At 43.0% G+C, this 18,282-nt stretch overlaps 1 protein-coding gene across 1 annotated transcript in view; it reads right to left on the bottom strand.

Annotated features, from left to right (window-relative positions):
* Positions 1-227: 227 nt before the first annotated feature.
* The window catches only part of SWAP70 (switching B cell complex subunit SWAP70), a 33,149-nt gene continuing 15,094 nt past the window's right edge, over positions 228-18,282 (bottom strand). The window contains exons 4-12 of the mRNA XM_088525850.1: positions 11,400-11,627; positions 9,029-9,175; positions 8,501-8,609; positions 7,143-7,324; positions 4,266-4,373; positions 3,016-3,182; positions 2,028-2,226; positions 1,607-1,703; positions 228-690 (exon numbers count right to left, since the gene is read on the bottom strand). Coding sequence (XP_088381976.1) covers positions 581-690; positions 1,607-1,703; positions 2,028-2,226; positions 3,016-3,182; positions 4,266-4,373; positions 7,143-7,324; positions 8,501-8,609; positions 9,029-9,175; positions 11,400-11,627 — 1,347 coding nt within the window. The 3' untranslated portion in view covers positions 228-580. The remainder of the gene's footprint in view (positions 691-1,606; positions 1,704-2,027; positions 2,227-3,015; positions 3,183-4,265; positions 4,374-7,142; positions 7,325-8,500; positions 8,610-9,028; positions 9,176-11,399; positions 11,628-18,282) is intronic.

Raw genomic sequence — 18,282 nt, 5'->3', positions numbered from 1 at the left:
GCGATAGCAGCAAGCGGCACCGCTGATGCGGGTCTGCCCTCACCAAGGGAGAATGTGTTTGAGTACTAACATCACCAGATGAAGAGCAAAGGATGGACAGAGGAAAAACAAGAGGAGACTAAATGGAAGGAAAGGTAATGCTGTAGCTCAGAGTTGTACAAAAAATCAGAATTAACTTATCCTGGGTTTAAATTACATGAACTGAAGCAACATAACTAACTGCTTCCCTCATGTTTTGAAAGCCACACTGCCTGCTTGATTAGATGCTGTCAGATTGCTACAAGCGAATATAGCAACAACTCTGTCACAAACTACATTTAAATAAAAATGTTCAGTTGAAAAGTTTTCTATAAAAGAACAGGATTTCTAGGAATGTGAGGGAAAAGGGCAAGTATTGTCAGACACCACGTATTATAATTACTGAACTCTGAAGAGATACTCCGATGTGAATGGTGTTTCCAGTATAGGAAGGCCCAACCTGCTGAGCAAACTAAGATCTGTGAGAGCAATGAGCTGTTCTGTGTGAAGCCGAAGGAACAACCGGGGCCTCTGTTTGCAGATGGTATTTCAGTCACCACCATCACTCAGACGTGGCCTTTTTCCCCTTCCAGCTCTTCTGTCTTTGCTCAAGTTCAGCTTCAGTGAAGGCAGCTGGACCCCAGTTTGTGATCAAGTGAGGATTCTTGGAGCCTGGAAGACAGAGTCAAACACTTGAGCCAGACATTCCCAACTGTCACACGGCTCAGGCCTCGGTGGACAGGCCGAGTGTCACCACAGGTTATTTGGTAACTGCTCCGTCTTTTGTGACTGGAAACTCTCAAGGGAGCAGCCTGCAGACCCTGCCAGCTGGGGAGGGAGCAGTGCCTGAGGCAAAGTCAGTGAAAATAACGTCCTTGAGCAGTTCTGAACTGTGGCAGGTGTCTACTATGCAGGTAAGGAAAAAAAGCTTTTCCTAAAAATGAAAGCATTTTTTTTTAGGTGTATTTGCTTCTACTTTTGGCATTTGGTATGGCATTTGGCATTAACTACATCAAATACCCAAATATGCATGCTCAGGCTATTTAACATTTAATTTCTTTTTTCTTTTTTCTTTTTTTTTTTTTTCAGCAGGGCCAATTAAGGTAAAGACTTGAGAATCTCCGATTTCTAATTTTTGTTCAGATTTCAACACACCTTAAGTACCTGGCTGTAACGGTCGTCCTCCTCTTGAGCAAGTAAGAGCCTGTATGTGCTCCCATGATCATCACTTATCTATTACAAGCAAGACCAAATCCTCAGGCACACTGATCTTATCAACCACAGTCTCCTGGCACCACAGTGTGTGTTGTATTGTCCACACCAGCTTCTGAGGGTGTTATCACACACTCACTTAGTCAGGCTCACACATCTGTTTTGGCTCTTTCCACTGTGGTTCTGAACGCAGTGTATAGAAACTGACAACACAACCACTTTGAAAGTTACAGTCAGGGTAGCTGTTTTAATAAATTTATTGTTTGTAGGTTGTTGTGAAACCAATACGTTGGCTGCCAGGAAAAGGCAGACTTAGCGATCTAGGTTATCTGATGTATAGGAGATGATGTTAATTTGTGTTTTTTTGATTACATACCTGGCTCTATTAGTCGAATTAGTCCCTCGTGATGGGCTACTTTATCTTTCCAACTTTTGGTGTTATTAGCTGCTGTTTCCAACTTCTTTTTTACCTCCTGAAATAAAACACAACCCATTTAAAAACAAGAACAACATACAGATAGTCTATAGTTGAAAACAGAAGGATATGGAGTGTTTCAGGATGTGATTAAGCTGGCTTGCACATAAACTGGGATGAAAGAAGAGAGGGGCAGTATGTCTGAAAGTTGCCCTCCACTCTAAATATATCCACTGGTCTAGAGTGAAAAAAAAAAACATACCTGTTTTTATAAACCTTGTATCTTAATACTCTGTATAGCAGTATGACACTGCTGAACTTGAAATTCAGTTAAACTACTGAACACTGAATGCACGAGGGGCTGGTGAACAGGACCTCTCACCTCATACTGCTCAAGCGCCTCCTTCCTTTCCAGTTCCAGCTGCTCCAGTTGTTGCATGGCGACTTGAAGAGCCCGCTCCTTTACCAGTCTCTGGTTTTCTAGCTCTTGCTTCTCTGCTTCTGTCATCTGAATGGTCTGTTGCTGCTGCAAGTGCCATTTTTCAAGTTCTGCTCTCTTTGCAGACTCTTCCTCCAGTAATCTGCAATGGAGAAGGCAAGGTTAACTGTGTTTTAAAGTAAGCGGTAGCCAGGATGTAGCATACACATAGAGAAGCCTAGCTAATTATTATTATTTTTTTAACTTTGGGAGGCTCGCAATGATACTGCCTATTGGCTTATCTTCAGTACAAAACTAAAATCATGTCAGTAGTAGCTCTGTTTGTTATGTATTGACTGAAGTCAATAATGCAAATGCACAATACTGAGATAAAAAACAAACAAACATGCAAGAATTAGCTTAAAGTGTCAGAGCAGGTTTGAATGTATGAAGAAAAATATGCACTCTCAGAAGAAATTATAGGAGAAAGAGCGACTTAGCTCTTTTATCAACTTGAATTTAAACCTGTGATAAAATACAAGCTGACGCAGAAGGTCATATTTTACAGTTACTGCTTTATGAAATACACAACTGAGGAGTCTGCACATGATGGGCTCAGTTTTTCAGATGCACACAGGTATGACACCCGATGGAAAACAAGGATGAGCCTCTTTCCTGAAACCACCGAGCGCTCCCACTGGTAAGAATTCTTGCTACAAGAAATCAAGTATTTATAAAACCATAAAGACCAGCCTTAGATAAGGAACAAATCTATTCTGTCTTTACCTTGAGATACTCTCTCCCTTAGCAGCGACGTGTCCAGGATGCAACAAATAAAGAAATAAAAATCTCTTAAGAATATGGCAGTTATTTGTTATTACTTGGCAGGGCAGAGGGGAAACTAGTAGAAATAAGTCTCTGCTAGGTTAAAAAAAAAAAAAGGAAAACTCACCTGGCTTGAAGTTTCCTAACAGTCTCTTCATCCTGACGTGCCTGTTTCTCATCCTCCAAAGCTTCCTGTAGCTGCTTGTACATTTCTTCCAGTTCACGGACTCTCTGTAAATACTGCTCCAGCTCAGACGACTTCTGGGCCACCTGCTCCTCCATTTTTTGTCTAACCTAGCAGCATAAATTGAGGACACAGTTGAGCTACCTTTTAACCAGTGCCTGAAGTACCAGATTTCACTCAGATGACAATTCCAAAGACCAACCGTTTCCTGCTGCCTGCAGAGCAAGACTCTGAGATTAACAGCATTGTAAAAGCAAAATAAAATAAAATGCAGGTCATGAACTGGCCTACATCTTGCAGCACAGGATTTTTACAATGGTTTAAACCTAAGTTCTAGCACTATGGTCATGTCACTGGAAAAAAAGAGGGAGAGGGGAGGGAGAGCCTCACGTTAAGGTCGCCCACCCAGTCTCTGTTCCTCCCATGCCACCCTTTATCTGCTCAGAGCAGGACACAGGGAGTGCTAGCAGGGTGCCAGAGCCATCCTTTTTATGCCTTCAAGATTGAAAATCAGTTATTTTGGAAACCTGGGTGTGGATAACAACAGCATGCTTTTAACACACAAAAAACACATACAAATACATGTGTGCACATCTGTGTGTAGATACATATATGTATACACACTCACATGGCACTTTATATACATGCAAAGTATAAGACCATGCTAGTTTTAAATGCTATTATTGTTAAATATGTGCATACATATACACACCCACAAATACGTATATATATATAGTGTAAAATTTGAAATAGCTATATAAACCACAGAAAAATCCAACAGCTTAAAAAATATAATTAATTAATTCTGAAAGTTCCTGAAAGCTGTTTTAATGATGCCTCTATTCATTTTGCATAGTCAGATAGTATGTACTGGTCTTAGATTCTCCATCTTTGAAAAGTGGAAGGGTATCTTCAGCCAGAGTTTGTCTTATAAATTGGGTCATTTTAGTCCCAATTTTCTAATAACATTTAAGCCAAGAATGCTATCCAAATTGTATGCAGACTGCTCCAGTGTTTGTACTCACAAAAATAATTAATTTCTCCATTTCTAATAAAGGCAACCCCGGCTGCATTCTGCTGCCTCCTGCAAAATCTGCCTGAATCCTTTCAGCGAGTGCCCAGCAGTGAAGTCGCTGCAGAAAGTGCTGCTCACTGTGTGCAGGGGGGGGCAAAACGCCACGGCTGCTGCTCACCATTTTTTCTCTCTCCAGCTCTAGACTGAATCGATCTTGTAATTCCACTTGAGTCTGAAGTCTTTTCTTCTCCTCCTCAGCAGCACGCGCAGCTGCTGCTTCCAATTGCTGTGGGGGAAGAGTGAAAAAAAGGAAGGAAGGGGGAAAAAAAAAAAAGTCAAAGCCATTTGGGGAATATGAAATTTCTTTTTTTTTTTTTTTTAAGGAAGGAATCTTCAGATTTTTTTTTTAAGAAAAACATCTATTCTTGATTGCTAAATAACATTTTTAAATATGATTTTTAATCTTATTATTGCAAGCTAACTTTAAATTTGCAAATTCAAAATCCATTACCAGACTTCCTCCAGGTTTCCTGCTCATTCTGCTCTGCACAGCCAACAGAAATCACTATCTTTCCTTCACTAATTCATATGGGTGATGATACAGTTATGGAAAACCACATCCCACTCATTTGCAGGCTGTACTAGACAGTAATTCCAGCAACAGTGAAACCAAGGCTGGAACACCTGCAGCTCACACAGGAAAAGAAGTGAGAAGCACTAAATTACCTTGGAATAGCAGAAGTGTCACAAGGTTGGACTATAGTAAGTGATTATGCTATTGTGAATCACATCCCTTTAACATCCCCCAAATTGCCATGTAAGGTAAATAAAATTAGAGCTAAGAATCACCACGTGAAATTAGGGGAAAGAAAGAGTAACCAAATCAGAGCTTAGCACAGGGAATCCAAGATGCTGGTGCCCTCACAACTGTTTTTACCCCCCCACAACCAGAGACAGCAACACTTTCTTTTTTCCTTACCATGCTGGAAGGCTTTGACGCAGCACTGGCGTCAGCTAAAACTTTAAGGGTACTGAAAACGAAAATGATCCTTTCGCAGAATTCTCCAGAGAAACTGACCTCGTGCTTCAGAGGAAGCAGAACCTCAACACAAGGACCTTCCTGTAACGCACGAGGCGGCTCCCCAAGACGTTCAGTGGGGAGGGACCCCCCCACCTTGCTTGGTGCTTTGGAAAGGGTCTCACATTGGACTTCCCTTCTCACACCCTAGAGGAACTAATCAGAGATCCAAAGGATCAAAAGTGCCCAGCCAGCACTGCTGTTCCTGCTTGGAATATCCCTGTAACCCGACATGGGCAAACTCGGAGAAGGGAAAAAGAGTTTCCGCTGCAAGCTGTAGAATATTGTACGCACTTACAGAATAACAGTCCTTAAAAAGATTAAAATCACACTACCACTATCTAAAGTTCCTGTTCCGCCTCTTCGCTACCGTTTAACTGTGGTCAAATCCCAGCTAGCCATTTACACAAAGTTTTCTTTTGAGTTCCTGGCCCCACTTCTAAATTAAACATTGCCCATCCTGCTCTGGGGCAAAGAAAGCAGCAAAGACCCTCACAAAGTCACTGGCAATAGTTAATTTATTTTCCTTAATAAATCTCTCTAATCCAGTTTAAAAGATTCTTCTTATCTTAATTCTCTTTAGTTTACCAGTTGTGACTTCCCGAGTCACAACCCAACTGCTCCTTTGGGCTTGCACTCATTTCCCTCTCTCTTTCCACAAAGTAACCTCAACACAGGAATTCAGTGCTAGGATTCCCGCTAGGAGGTGTATTTATTACACACCTGTAGCTACTAGGTAACACAAGCTGCCCTTTAAAGCAGCTTTTGCAATCTGAATGTTAAACATATAGAAGAATATAGGAGCTAAAATGAAATCAAAATATGGTTTTCCACTGCCAGACCTCATTTGAGGCAAACATTGTAACACTCATGTCAAACACAAGGTTAATTAAAAAAGGAAGACAAACTGTTCCGTGCCCCAAATTATGACGTAATGACAAGATTTTTGAAAAGGTAATTTTTTTGGTGGTTTTCATTTGCTTTCTGGTGCCCAAATCAACTTGCTTTCACAGTATTTATAGTTTTGTTCCTCAAGAGCATGGAAGCGTTTCTAATTGAGGGCTAAAATTATTTATGAAAAGCATAAGAAAATGAGTGAGGTTTGTTCTACATGGAAATTTAAAAAAAAATCTTAAATAGAGCAGTGCACTCTGTGCTTAGTCTAAAGAGGGAAGCTGTGCGCTGGATGTGAGCTGCTAGCAGGGGAGGTGGCTGGGATGCTAGATTGATGAGGAATGAGAAAAGTTTGATGGCTTTGTGAGCTCTTTGCAAGGGATACACCTCATTAAAAGCATCGCAGCAATAAAAACATGGCAACTCTTCTCGCAAACTTTTCAAAAAGACAATTATGACGCGGCAAGCAGAGCAGCCCTTCCCGCGCGGGCCCCGCGGCGCCTGCGCTCCCGCTGCGGCCGGGACGGCCGGTACCGGCCCGCCTCGCCCCGAGCCAGCGAGCTCTCCAGCTGCGAGGCAGTGACGCCGTTTAGAACGCCCTTGCCAATGCTCAAAAACTTCTGAGGCAACTATCAGGCTTTGAGAATTCAACACAGCATTTATAGCACTTAAACAATTTAACTTGCATGTGGTTTGGGGTAGTTTGTTGGAGATGTATCGGGCTGAGACGCGTACCTGCCACTGGCAGCACTGTCCATGCGCACACAGGCACACGCCTCATGACGCTGCATCTTTGCAATCTGGAAATTAAACTCGTGTCTCTGGAAATAAACCCCAGGCCATACCTGTGTTTCTCCCTGACCGTGGTTCACACCTGCTAACAGGAAGGCTACCTAAGAAAATCTTACTAACAAGTGGTATGCTTGTTAGATATGCCCACCAGGAGAACCCCTGCACACACTTGCTCCCCCTGGAGCTGTCTGCTCCGTGTGTGACACCCCAGCAGCCCAATACACCTCAAGAAGCTCATGCCAATCATGGAGACGGAGCTCGAAGGCTGGCAGCTCCCGCTTGCTCTCCCACCTTTCTCACAGTCTCCAGCTCCTTCTGCTTGTTCTCGTTGGCCGTCTGCAGCTCCTTCATCTGCCGCTCTAGTTCCTCCTGCTCGGCTAAGAGTTTCTGGCGCAATTCTTTCCGTTTCTGGCGGGCCTCTTTGTGGGGAGGGGGGTTCCCCGCTCGCAGCAGGTTCACAGTGGTCTGTATGGCTGGCAAGGAACAGCAAGACACAAAGGGAGAAGAAGAGTAAGAGAGAGGAAGGGAATCAGAAACTTTCTGGGCAGCTTTGGTGAATGTCTGTGGGCTTTTTTTAATTCATTTATTTTAAAATCAAAAATAACTGTGTTAGTTTTCCTAACTGACAACACAAATCAAAAGAAAAGACTCCTGGTGATCACTGTTGCTTGTGTCCCACAAGGAGACCATGGGCAATGCCAGTGCATTAAGTCAATCCTAACCCTGATTTCCTCCTAACAGGCAGCAAACGTACCAAGATCTTTGGAGTGCAAGTCACTTGCACACCTAGCTGAGAAAAACAGCTCCAAGATTTCCCACTACCTAGATTCAGCAGTTCTAATTAAGCAGAAAATGTTATCTAACATATAAGTTCACACACATATATATATTCACTTATATACTTTCCTAGAACCAACCTTTAACTTTTTTTATTCTTATTGTCATAAAATGGAAAAACTTTCTCCCAGTAAGAAAGTAGTTCTCATTTATTTATATTCAGAGAAGAATATAAATGTTCAGAGAGCACAGTTGAGAAGTGGTAAATGATTTTGCTATTTTATTCATCCGGCACAACTGTGAAACACGCTCTCCTTTTGGAAGCCAGTCACCATCACTCAGATTTTGCTGCAATGAAGCACATGCTTCAGGTGAAGCGGGACGTGCGAATGAGAGCTCACAGCCATCACAGTTAGATGCTGAACACGTTTTGGCGGTATCGCCCGCATAGTTTCTGCAAGGGCTTTTCTTTGCCTGTGGGAGATGCACACGCCTGTCACTCAGGATGTACCTGGGCAAGGTCTCGCAGAAGAAATAACTTTATTACGGCAGCAGAAGAGGAAGCCCCAGTTCCCAGCCTTGCCCTGGGCTCGGAAGTACAGCCAGATAGATAAGGCAAACAATAATGTCCATTTGCTCTTTGGTTTTGGCTGCCTGCGCTGAGGCACCTGTTAGGAGTGGATCCCCATGACGGGGATCCTTAGTTCCTCCTGAGCATCAGGCTCCTTACGGATCTCTTTATGTGTGTCCAAAATAGAGATATCCCAAAATCACAAGACCAATAATTTAATACCCAAGTACAGCACATCCCCAAAACTCCAGCTTGGCAAAGCACGTAACTTGCATGCAACTTCAGGATTTCGAATCCTTACCTTGGATCCACTCTTGCTTCTTCTTTTTATCAGAGGCGCTGATCTCAAAGCTTTTGTCAAGACATTTTATGAGAAAAAGGCATTTCTTTCCCTCCTTATCAGGCAAGGCCTAGAATGCATAGCAAAGGATTATGCTTCCAAACATTAAATTGTGTGCTGTGTTGTTAGAAGCCCTCTACTCAGTGTTCTGTTACAAGTCTACAAACAACAGCTTTAAAATAGTTTATAGAAAGAGTGTTTATGGCCTATTTTCCTATAAAGTCAAATTTATAAGTAAAATTTCCTGTAAAGTAAAATATGCCTGTTAGGCAAAATGTTTTCACCACGAAATCATCAGGTGCTTTTCTCCCTTCAAACACAAGCAGCCATTCCAGTACCAAGAGACACACCTAATTAAACAGAAACCCTGGGACAGATAACCCGAGTTCGCTTCAGTGTTAATGGCAGATATGAGGAGTGCATCACATACACACACCAAACAAGAATAAATTCTTATCTTTGGAGAAATCGGTAATTGTTATTTTTTACCTCTACACAACAGTTGCCATCCAGCATGATGTCTCCCTTCTTGTCTCTTAAATCTTCACTTACGTAGTAGGAAATAATATTGGGCTTTAGCACAAACCATCGTTCTGTCCAGTTTTTCCTTTTGTGACCTTTTTTCAGCATATAGCCCTGCAAAAAAGGAGGGGGCAACTGAAACGCCTGGTCTCTGTTGAACCACTTGGTCTTCTAGTTACGTGGTTTATGGCCTGCTGTACCGAGGAAAGTTGATCACAGCCGTAACATATTTCACCTAGACATTTCCATTCCCAGGGCTCCAAATTAAGAGGATCAAAATGTTAGAAAGGAGACCAAGAAACATTTTTCTGTAAAGTCTTTTAGCTGTCTGTTTTGTAAAAAGAGTATATAATGCACATACAGACATTAAACAATAAATATATGCAGCTATGTCTATACGTAAGTGACACACGCACATACACACACACACACACACGGATGAAACACCCCTCCACACTCTGGCTGTGCCGGAGGCCGAGCTGAGTGCCCTGCTCTGGAGCAGGAAGGGGCCAAGAGCTTCGCCCCGGTGCGGCCCACGGCCCAGGGGGCCATGTGTGGGGTGCGGGGCTGCCCCGCGGTTTTGCTCTTTCATGTCTTGCACAGTCCAAGTTAGGTCTTTTTCTCCTGCCTTATATAGTGATTGAGTGAATTTGCTTTCCAAGGCTAATATTTTCCCCTCCAAATTTATGCTAAATCTGTATCTGTGCAGAAGCTTCCCCTCATCTTCCAATAGTCCTCTGGCATCTCTTAGTGACCTCTTTTCACCTTAACTATCACATGCAGGATAGATACCTCTCAGAAAAGAAGAAGAAAAGACTATCACAAATCTAATTATCACTGCTACCCATCACCACGCTTGGAGATTACAGGACAAGCGTTCAATAAAAACGGTGGTATGAAACTTTGAGCCTACGTGGTGTCTCATTAACTCCGCACTGACGCGGCCGTATACCACATCAACCCTCCTGCCGACTGCGCCAGTCACCGAGGTACGAGCGGGGATGGAGCTGAGAGGTGCCGCTCGCACGGGGAGCACCATTTGCCACCACGCCATGGCTGCCCAGGAGGAGCTGGATCCAGTCCTGACTCAAGTACTCAAACTATTTTTATATTTTTTACATGTCAAGGATCTATTTTTAAAGGTACTCAGACCTGTCACCAAAACAGGAGACAGTCAAGTTTTTTTTTAAAAAAAGACAATGCAGCATAAAAACTGAAAATTTGCACCTCCAAAGAAGACAGATTTCCTCACAAGTTTCAAGAGGAAGGCCTGATCTCACTGCTTTCTCTATTTCAATGTCCTTAATGAGCAGAATGACTTCATCTGTCCTCAGCTGATTAGGTCGCCCTCCCGGCCCTGGCCTCTGATGAGCAAGCAGAGCTAACAAAAACAGCCTTTTGCACTGTTCGCTCTTTGTGGATATTCTGAAAGAACTTCCTGTGCCGAGACCTTCTGATGCTTTCTTCAGAATGGCTTGCAAAGTCTGCCAAGAGAGCCTTTGTTTCCCTGCTACCAAGGAACAAAGTTGAAAAAAATACTCTCTCAGGTGAAAAAAAGGCAAGTTTATCTAGCTCTCTAGGTAACTTGGCCTGTGGCTCTGAGAGCTTTAATAAATTTATACTTCCTATGTAAAAAAGTGCAGTTATTAAAGCCATTTGTAAACGTATAACCCATTCATTAGAGAGCTGAAACAACAGAAGATTGATAGACATTTGCTAAGAATATTAAGGCTAACATTACATTTTGTGTTTGAGCACAGGAAAATAAGTCGCTAGTCAAACAGCCTGCCGAGCAGAGTTAGAAGCAAGCCCTGGAGCTCCGGGATATCTTTCTGCTCTGCAAAATTGCATCAACTTAGAAGCAGATACTCCAGGCTTGTCATGACCATGTCCGAGTATAAAAGTTTTATCAGCACAACCTATTGGTCATTTGCTACAATCTAACTGCAACTGGAAAGTGGCATTTTCAGAATAAAAGAGTTGTCATACTTCTAAGAATGGGCAAAAAATATGTTACAGCTGTTCCATGAAGTAATGAGTAATTGACAGAAGTATTAAAAGAAAAGGTTACATTTCAAATCAGAAGCCCCATTTATTTCTACAAACAAGTCCTCCTAACAAGAAACTTATTCATAATACGGTAATACTGTAACAATTACACCAATCTTGATAGCACCACAGCTTCTTTCTTATAAGAAGATGGTATTATAACAAACCCTTAGACATAATTTATCTCATTTTCCCACTGCTACCAAGTAAATAGCAGTAGCAAGAAACATTTTCTAATCATGCAATGAACTTGTTCTCTTTCAAAATAACAGTTTTCCATGTTTCTTACCTGCTTGAGTACATCTAATATGAGCTCATTAAAGACTTCATTAATTGCCATTGATACCGTCTGCCGGTCCATGCCTTTGCTGAACTGCCCACTCCCGATGAGATCAATCAGCTCCCACGCAGAGAGACCTTCCCGGCTGGTGTTGAGCGTGATCTTGTAGTGGTCAAATTGCTCTTGCTGCCACCCTGCTCCCATTGCTTCCGTGAGCTTTTTAAGAAAATATTCGATCTGTAGAGAAATAGAAACAGAACTTAATCCTTTTCAGACACAGAAATGAAGTGTTTCACAGTTGTAAACTAAGCTTCTCTAGAGGCTATTCTGCATTCTCTGCTATTATTGGTATTTATTTATACGTATTTATTCTATATTTATTTCTATTTTTTATGTCTATTTTTTATTGTATAGCCAGGTTCCTACATTTGCATTTAGGTCGCTAAACGCAGATGGTCTAAGCAACAAAAAATTTAGGCTCCCACAACTTTCTGTCTCATGAGGTCAAACTTTTGACTGCTGAGCCTGTCTGCAGCTTCTCTGTTCATTTGAAAGAAAAAAACGAAGATGGAACCAGAGAGCCTCTTTTTTAATATTTCAGATTCCTACAGAGCACACGGGAGTTTTTCTAAAACAGCTTCAAAACTGTGATGACTTACGTGTGAGAAGACAGGAAGCTTTAAAAATTATTCTTGTAAAATAAAAGCAAAGCGATTGGAAAGGGTAAGAAGAGCATGGAGGCAACTTGCACAAGCAGCAAAATGAAGAACAGCTCCCAATCTAGGCTGGGCTTCTCCACTGGAGCCCTCTTCCCCCTCTTGCCATGCTGCTACCGCGCAGTCTCGGCAAACGCACCCGAGAGGCAAAATAACACAATTTTCACCTTTGCTTTTATTGCTTCCAAAACAAACTCTCCTTCGCCTTTCACCTTTCGCCATGCTGCACACGCTACCAAACTGCACACTAATAATAACACTAGTCAAAACAAACCCAAGAAAAAGAGGGAAAGGCGGCTGCGTTTCTTTGTTTGCCTGGTTTCTATTTTTATTTGTTTTTAGCTTCAACCAACACAATATTTTAAATCAAGCCCATGTGCAACTCTGAGCACACATAGAAAGTTTTACATGGATTTTTTAACTAAAATAACTTGGAAAGCCTTCCAACAAAGGCTCCACACAGCAAAGTCAGAGCCCCACCTCTGAGCTACAACCGCTGTAGTCACCCGATGCCAAGTGCAGAGTTTAACCCGGCTTTGCAGACAGGCAAGTAATCGGCGTCTCCCACCCCTCTTCTGGGTGACAGGTCGCTGTGTTTCCTCACACGCCGTCTCCTTGCACCAACCATGGCCCTGCTGGCGAGGGCACCTACGTGCTCCTCTGGGCAGCCCAGGCTCCTTGGGCAGGCCCACCCGGAGCATCGCTCCCACCGGAGGCCAGCACAGAGAGAAAGGGGGAAAACAGCTTCCCTGTGGACCAACTGTTTCCTCCTGGGACCACAAAACACAGCAGAAAGCTGCTTCCTTTCATTTCGGTCCACCCAGCCCGTGGGCAGCGGCTCCTCCAGCTGCTCCTTTCCTGCACACGGCAGCTCCATGGCTCCAAACGGGGTGCTGGGAAGAGCAGGCTCCAAGGCGGAGCCGGGCAGGGAACGCAGCCAACACATGTCCCAAGCATCACCGTTCTGACTGCTATACCCATAGGGGTTAACTTGAAGCAGGCTTATTTTAGGTGATGTTTTTGGAAGCAGTAAGTGATTCGGGAGTTTGACTCCTGCTTTTCAGGACGACAGGCTGGCAGCTGAGCGCACCTTGCTGAGAAGCCGTAGGAGCTGGATGCTCTTGAAGGCTTCATTTCCTTAATCATTACGTTGGTTTGCTCCCTGTCCTTAGCGCTGCTGGAGGACAAAATGCAATTTCTCCTATGGACAAGGAAAGCCAGCTAACAGGATCAATGAACCTTTCAGCTACACCTCATCATCACCTTTCAATGGTCTGACAGGCTTTTGAGGAGGCAGCAGTCGCTACGTGGAGGTTTGAGAGTGCGGAGGGATGTGCACAAGTCCCCCCTGCCCATTTCCGCAGCGGACTCGCAGCCCGGGCTCACGGTGCAGCCCGCACACCGAGCCTGCGGCTGCAGCTTCTCTCTTCTCCGTCTGGAACGCGCCAGCCCCCCGTCCCTCACACCTGCCAGCTCGAAACGCGAGTGCAGCAGAGCCTGTGCAGCAGAGCAGCAAATCACTGGACCTGAAATCCACTCTACAGCTGGGCGGCCTTCAACTCCTGTTTCACTTTGATAACAACTCTTAGTCTTACAGCCCCTACACCAGCAGTATGTGAGTTAAGGCTAGGGCAAAATGAAGGAGCTCCTTAAAGTCACTGTAGGGTCTAGAATAAAAGCTCCCCCTGTGAATGGGTGGGAAGCACACGCTCCTCTGAGATATGGCTCATCCTCCTTGCCAAGAGCATCTTAAGAGGGCATTACCAGCCAGGCATGAAACAGGTCTTTAAGCTTGGCACAGAAGCAGCAGAGAGTACTGGCTTTCACTTCAGCTTGAAAATTTTAAATTCAGTAATTAATTCTTTTTAGAATCATGCAGATATGCTTTGCTGATTACGACTCTCAAAAATCCTTATGCTAGAAGAACAGTGGATGGACCACTAAGGCTCTGGAGCACCAAATAACACAAATCCCCAGCATTCAGTGAGCGACAGGAAGCAGCTCACTTCCTACCACCAGCCAAGGGCTACAGAAAGCCCAGGGAAAAAAAAAAAAAAAAAGAGATATTTCACCACATGCTTGAGCAGTAGCACCCACCACTTGTTTCAAAACAAGGCTCCTAAAACCGCGGTTTGATGAGCTGCACTGTGGCATCAAATCAGGAGCAGTCTAGTCCGTCCCCCAGGACCTTCCCCAAACCCCCTCGCCCCTCGGCTCCGAGCAGGGCCTTTGGGACAGGCCAGGGACACTGAAACTGCGATGGCTTCATCGAGCAGGCGATACCCCTGCCAAGATGCAGAACAGTACATAACAAAATAATACTGCCCGAAGTTAAAATTCATTAAGCTTTGCTCCAAGATTTTGCAACCTGTTAGGCTGCTTGAGGTGCGCAGCTCTTCCTTTGGCTAGTTGTTTCAAAGTACTAAATGCACAGAAAAGGGTCAGAAAAGATCACACATTTGACCATTTTTCCCCCACTTTTCTGCTCAAACTGTGTGAACAAAATGTACATCAAACTAACAGGCTGGAAGAGCAGTAATGCAACCTGGTGGCTACCACATGCATCCTGAAATGAGATAACAGCAAGTCAAAATACTCTTTAGTTACATTTTACTGTATTTTTATTCTTGGATAGATTAGTGACAGTAGTCACTAATGAATACTAACCAACCATCTCCAAATCACTAACACCACCACAAATATCCTAAAACCTCTTAGAGTATATACAATACCCAATTATTTCTAACGATATTCAATCTGGGCCTGTGCATGCTGCAGTTTAATTTCTAAAATAAAAAGAGATAGCCTTTATATTTTATTCAGATAAGCACATAACTATCTAAGATCTGCATAAAAAATTTTGTCCAGTATATCTTCTCTGCAGCAACAGTGAGTGTCAGGGAGGAGAAAATACAAATGTAGAACAGCATAAGACAAACGAAGAAACGAGGTGGATTTGGTAAATATGGACTCAAACAAGAGATCACTCATTCTGTGCTCAAATGAGGAACCTCGGAGAGCAAAGTGCATTTCCCCTCCTCCACAATGAGACATGTCAACTCAGCAAATAACTGACAAATTCGGTCTACTGGCACAATTCACTTTTGTGGTTAAAAAGTAGCGTGTCAAAAAGCAAATGCAAAGGAATGTTCACTGCTATTCTAGCTGGGCCTTATTCACCTTTTGATGCAGATGTAAAGACACAAGGCTTTTGTTTTAGGAAGAACCAGCACTGCATACAGCAGTATGAGTCAACCGGTACCACCACTATGAGAAACAGGTTCCACCTCAAATCAAGAAAAAAATTCCATCTAGAATTTGTCAAGAGAAAGCAATCAGAATATAAAGAACAGAAGCTTTTAAAAATTAGATATACAGCCTATTTGATATCCTTTCATTCAGTGCCTAATGTTTTCCTTTTCCAGGTATTCCTGGCACAATTCTCCAGGGAATATGAAGCATCATACCCGTTTCATATATTTTTTGATAGGCCAGCAGGCCTGTTAAAGGATGAAAAGCTCAAAGCCAGTGCCCACCATGCGGGCGGCCTTCAGGCCCAGCAGAGCGCGGCAGACACGGCTATTCCAGCCCACACCATTCAGATGAGGTCTGCAGTATTAGCACAGCACACTTGAAGCGTATCCCCACTAGACTAACTTCTGTGGGAGTATCAAGCAGAGCTCAGCAAGAGACCTGAAAACAATTATATCTCATTTCCAGTTCCTTTTTTCCTCACCAGAACATAACTTATTCTTAACTCAATATTTGTTCCTTCCTCTCCACCAATAAAAAAATCCCCATACTAGAATGTATAACACTCCTGTAGATAAAATCAATTGAACCAGAGTAGAAGTTAGTAGAACAAGTGAACAAAAGACCTGCACAACTGTGCTCATGATCCAGCCTAAACTTATTCTTTAAAATTAAACTCGCATTAAATATTACATAACAAAGTACCACTCAAAGTTCAATGCTCACAACAACTCTAAGGAAAATCTGCTGCATAAACTGAAGATTCTCTTGTTCTTTGCAGCTACGGAGGAAAAGAGTAGTGAAGTGGAAAGAACTGACACAAGGTTTAAGTGACCAAGCATCTCATCCCAGTCTCTTTCTGAACATCATCATCAACTTGTAGGAGGATACAGATCAATTATAACTCCCACTCAAGTAGCTTTCATTCTAGTTGTACCAGTTTTTATTTTATTTCTGGATATATAATGGATTATATAATTGACGGGATTAATGGTATTTAGCCAACCTCTGATATTAGAATGCAGAACAGGAAAACAAAGCAAATGAGGTCACAGAAAAAAAATCTCCAAGAAACTCCTCCAGAAGAATCACCAATAGGTAACTTCAGATTTTCATCTCCTCAGCCTAAAAAGAAAAGAACGCCTCATTTTCAAATGCACAGAAAATCCACAGAATATTTGGACTCTCTTTGTCCTCTACTAGGACAGTTAGAAATGCCACTTGATAAACGTGAGAGGATAAGCGAGGACTAAATAAATATATTTGGTTTATTTAAAACAAGCCACCTGAACACTGTATTGCAACAGCAAAGGAGCGGCCGGCTGCCAGCGCAAAGCTCTGCAACCTCTGCGACTGCGGACGTCGCAGAAAGGCAGCTGTCCACATACCGCAGCTCTCAGGCGATAACACATTCCCGAGGCTACAGTCACATGCTCAGAAAAAGGAAGGGGAAGTGTTTGGAGACCTTTTCACAGAACAGAACACGTCTGGTTAAACAATACCAAGGCTGCCGAAGGAGCCTGTAATGACTCAGGGAGGAGCTGTAAGGAAAGCAAAATAATAAGTAGAAACATTTTTCTTCTTACAACTACGAAGTTTTCCGTCTTTCTCCCCTCTTGTTTTTTCCTTCTCAAGAAGAGAATTGGGAAAAAAAAAGCCCTCTGGATGCTCACGACTCAGGGAGCCTTGAGGATGAGTCTGGCTCTGGGGAGGAGGGACAGCTCCAATGTGGGCTCCCAGTTCAGAGCCCCCCATGGCCACGGAAGCAACCATGTCCCTAGCTAAGCGCTGTGCTAATTCTGAAAACCAGCTGGGCAGGGAATCTGCAGGTGGGAGGAACCCCCAACCCCATAACTGGCTTTCTAACATGACGGCCTTGTACAACTGCCCAAGAGGAGAGGTATCTAACACTGGCAAGGAGGAGGAAAAGTCCAAACTGTGCAAAGAAAATGAAATTGCACCTAACCAATATGCAGTTATTGAAGCAAGTGCAGAAACAGCCTATACCATTAAAAATAATCAAACAAAAAGGACCCCTCAAAAATCTCAAGGAGCAGAATCCCTCCTCTGAGTGGGAGGAGGACACATCCTCCTTCATAGTGACATGAAGTTGTACCAACACACAGGAGACCCATGGGGTTCCCTCCTGTCTACCAGTCAGATCTTCCCATCCACAAGTTGGGATAGGAAATCTGCAAGGGATAGATCACCTTCCTCACCCGAAAGTATGAGACAGTTTTCCTAATTACATAAAAGTAGGAGGGGAAAAAGAAAAGAAAGCCTAGGAGGTGGAATGCAGGGAGGAGGGGAAGCAGCCAGCTCCACAAGAAGGCCTCTGCACCAGAGCCTGCCCTAAGTTGCGTGTGGCCATATTCTCAGCCAACGGTAACAGAAACAAGCAGGGAGGAAAGGAAAGCTCACTCCCTGGCTGGAAAATGATCCCAATTCATGCGAGAGGTTTGCATCTGTCCTACCAAAACATAAACACAGAATTACAACAGCTCTATCATCCTCCTATCTGCAAAAAAACTTAGCAAACAACCTGTTTGCAGCTCATTTAAACATGACGTGCAAGTCATTTTTTAATTAAATGACAGAAAAACACTCTAAAGCGGTGAAGACTACATAATCTATCAAGACTTTATAATCAAACTTCATTTATGAACTCAAGATGCATAAAAAGAAAATGGAAGAAAAATACTTAAGCAGTATCACTGAACACTATAGAAAATAATTATTTTCAGCTAGAAATCGTCAGCACCAGGATCACCATTAATGGTTGTATAAAAGAATGCTTTGGAATGCATTCTTGCATCAATGTATAAAAGAATACTCTGGCGTTTAGATTTGGTATTAAAAAAAAAAAAAAAAAGCTTAACAAAACAACTTAAAAGGCTGATATGAAAGGTCACACGGAGAAAAAG

The sequence above is a fragment of the Tinamus guttatus genome, unplaced genomic scaffold (genome assembly GCF_059628265.1).
Source record: "Tinamus guttatus ecotype Peru unplaced genomic scaffold, ASM5962826v1 Tinamus_guttatus_pri_ptg000240l, whole genome shotgun sequence".
Lineage (NCBI taxonomy): Eukaryota > Metazoa > Chordata > Aves > Tinamiformes > Tinamidae > Tinamus > Tinamus guttatus.
The sequence above is the reverse complement of the archived record's forward strand: the minus strand, read 5'-3'. Positions and strand labels throughout refer to the sequence as shown.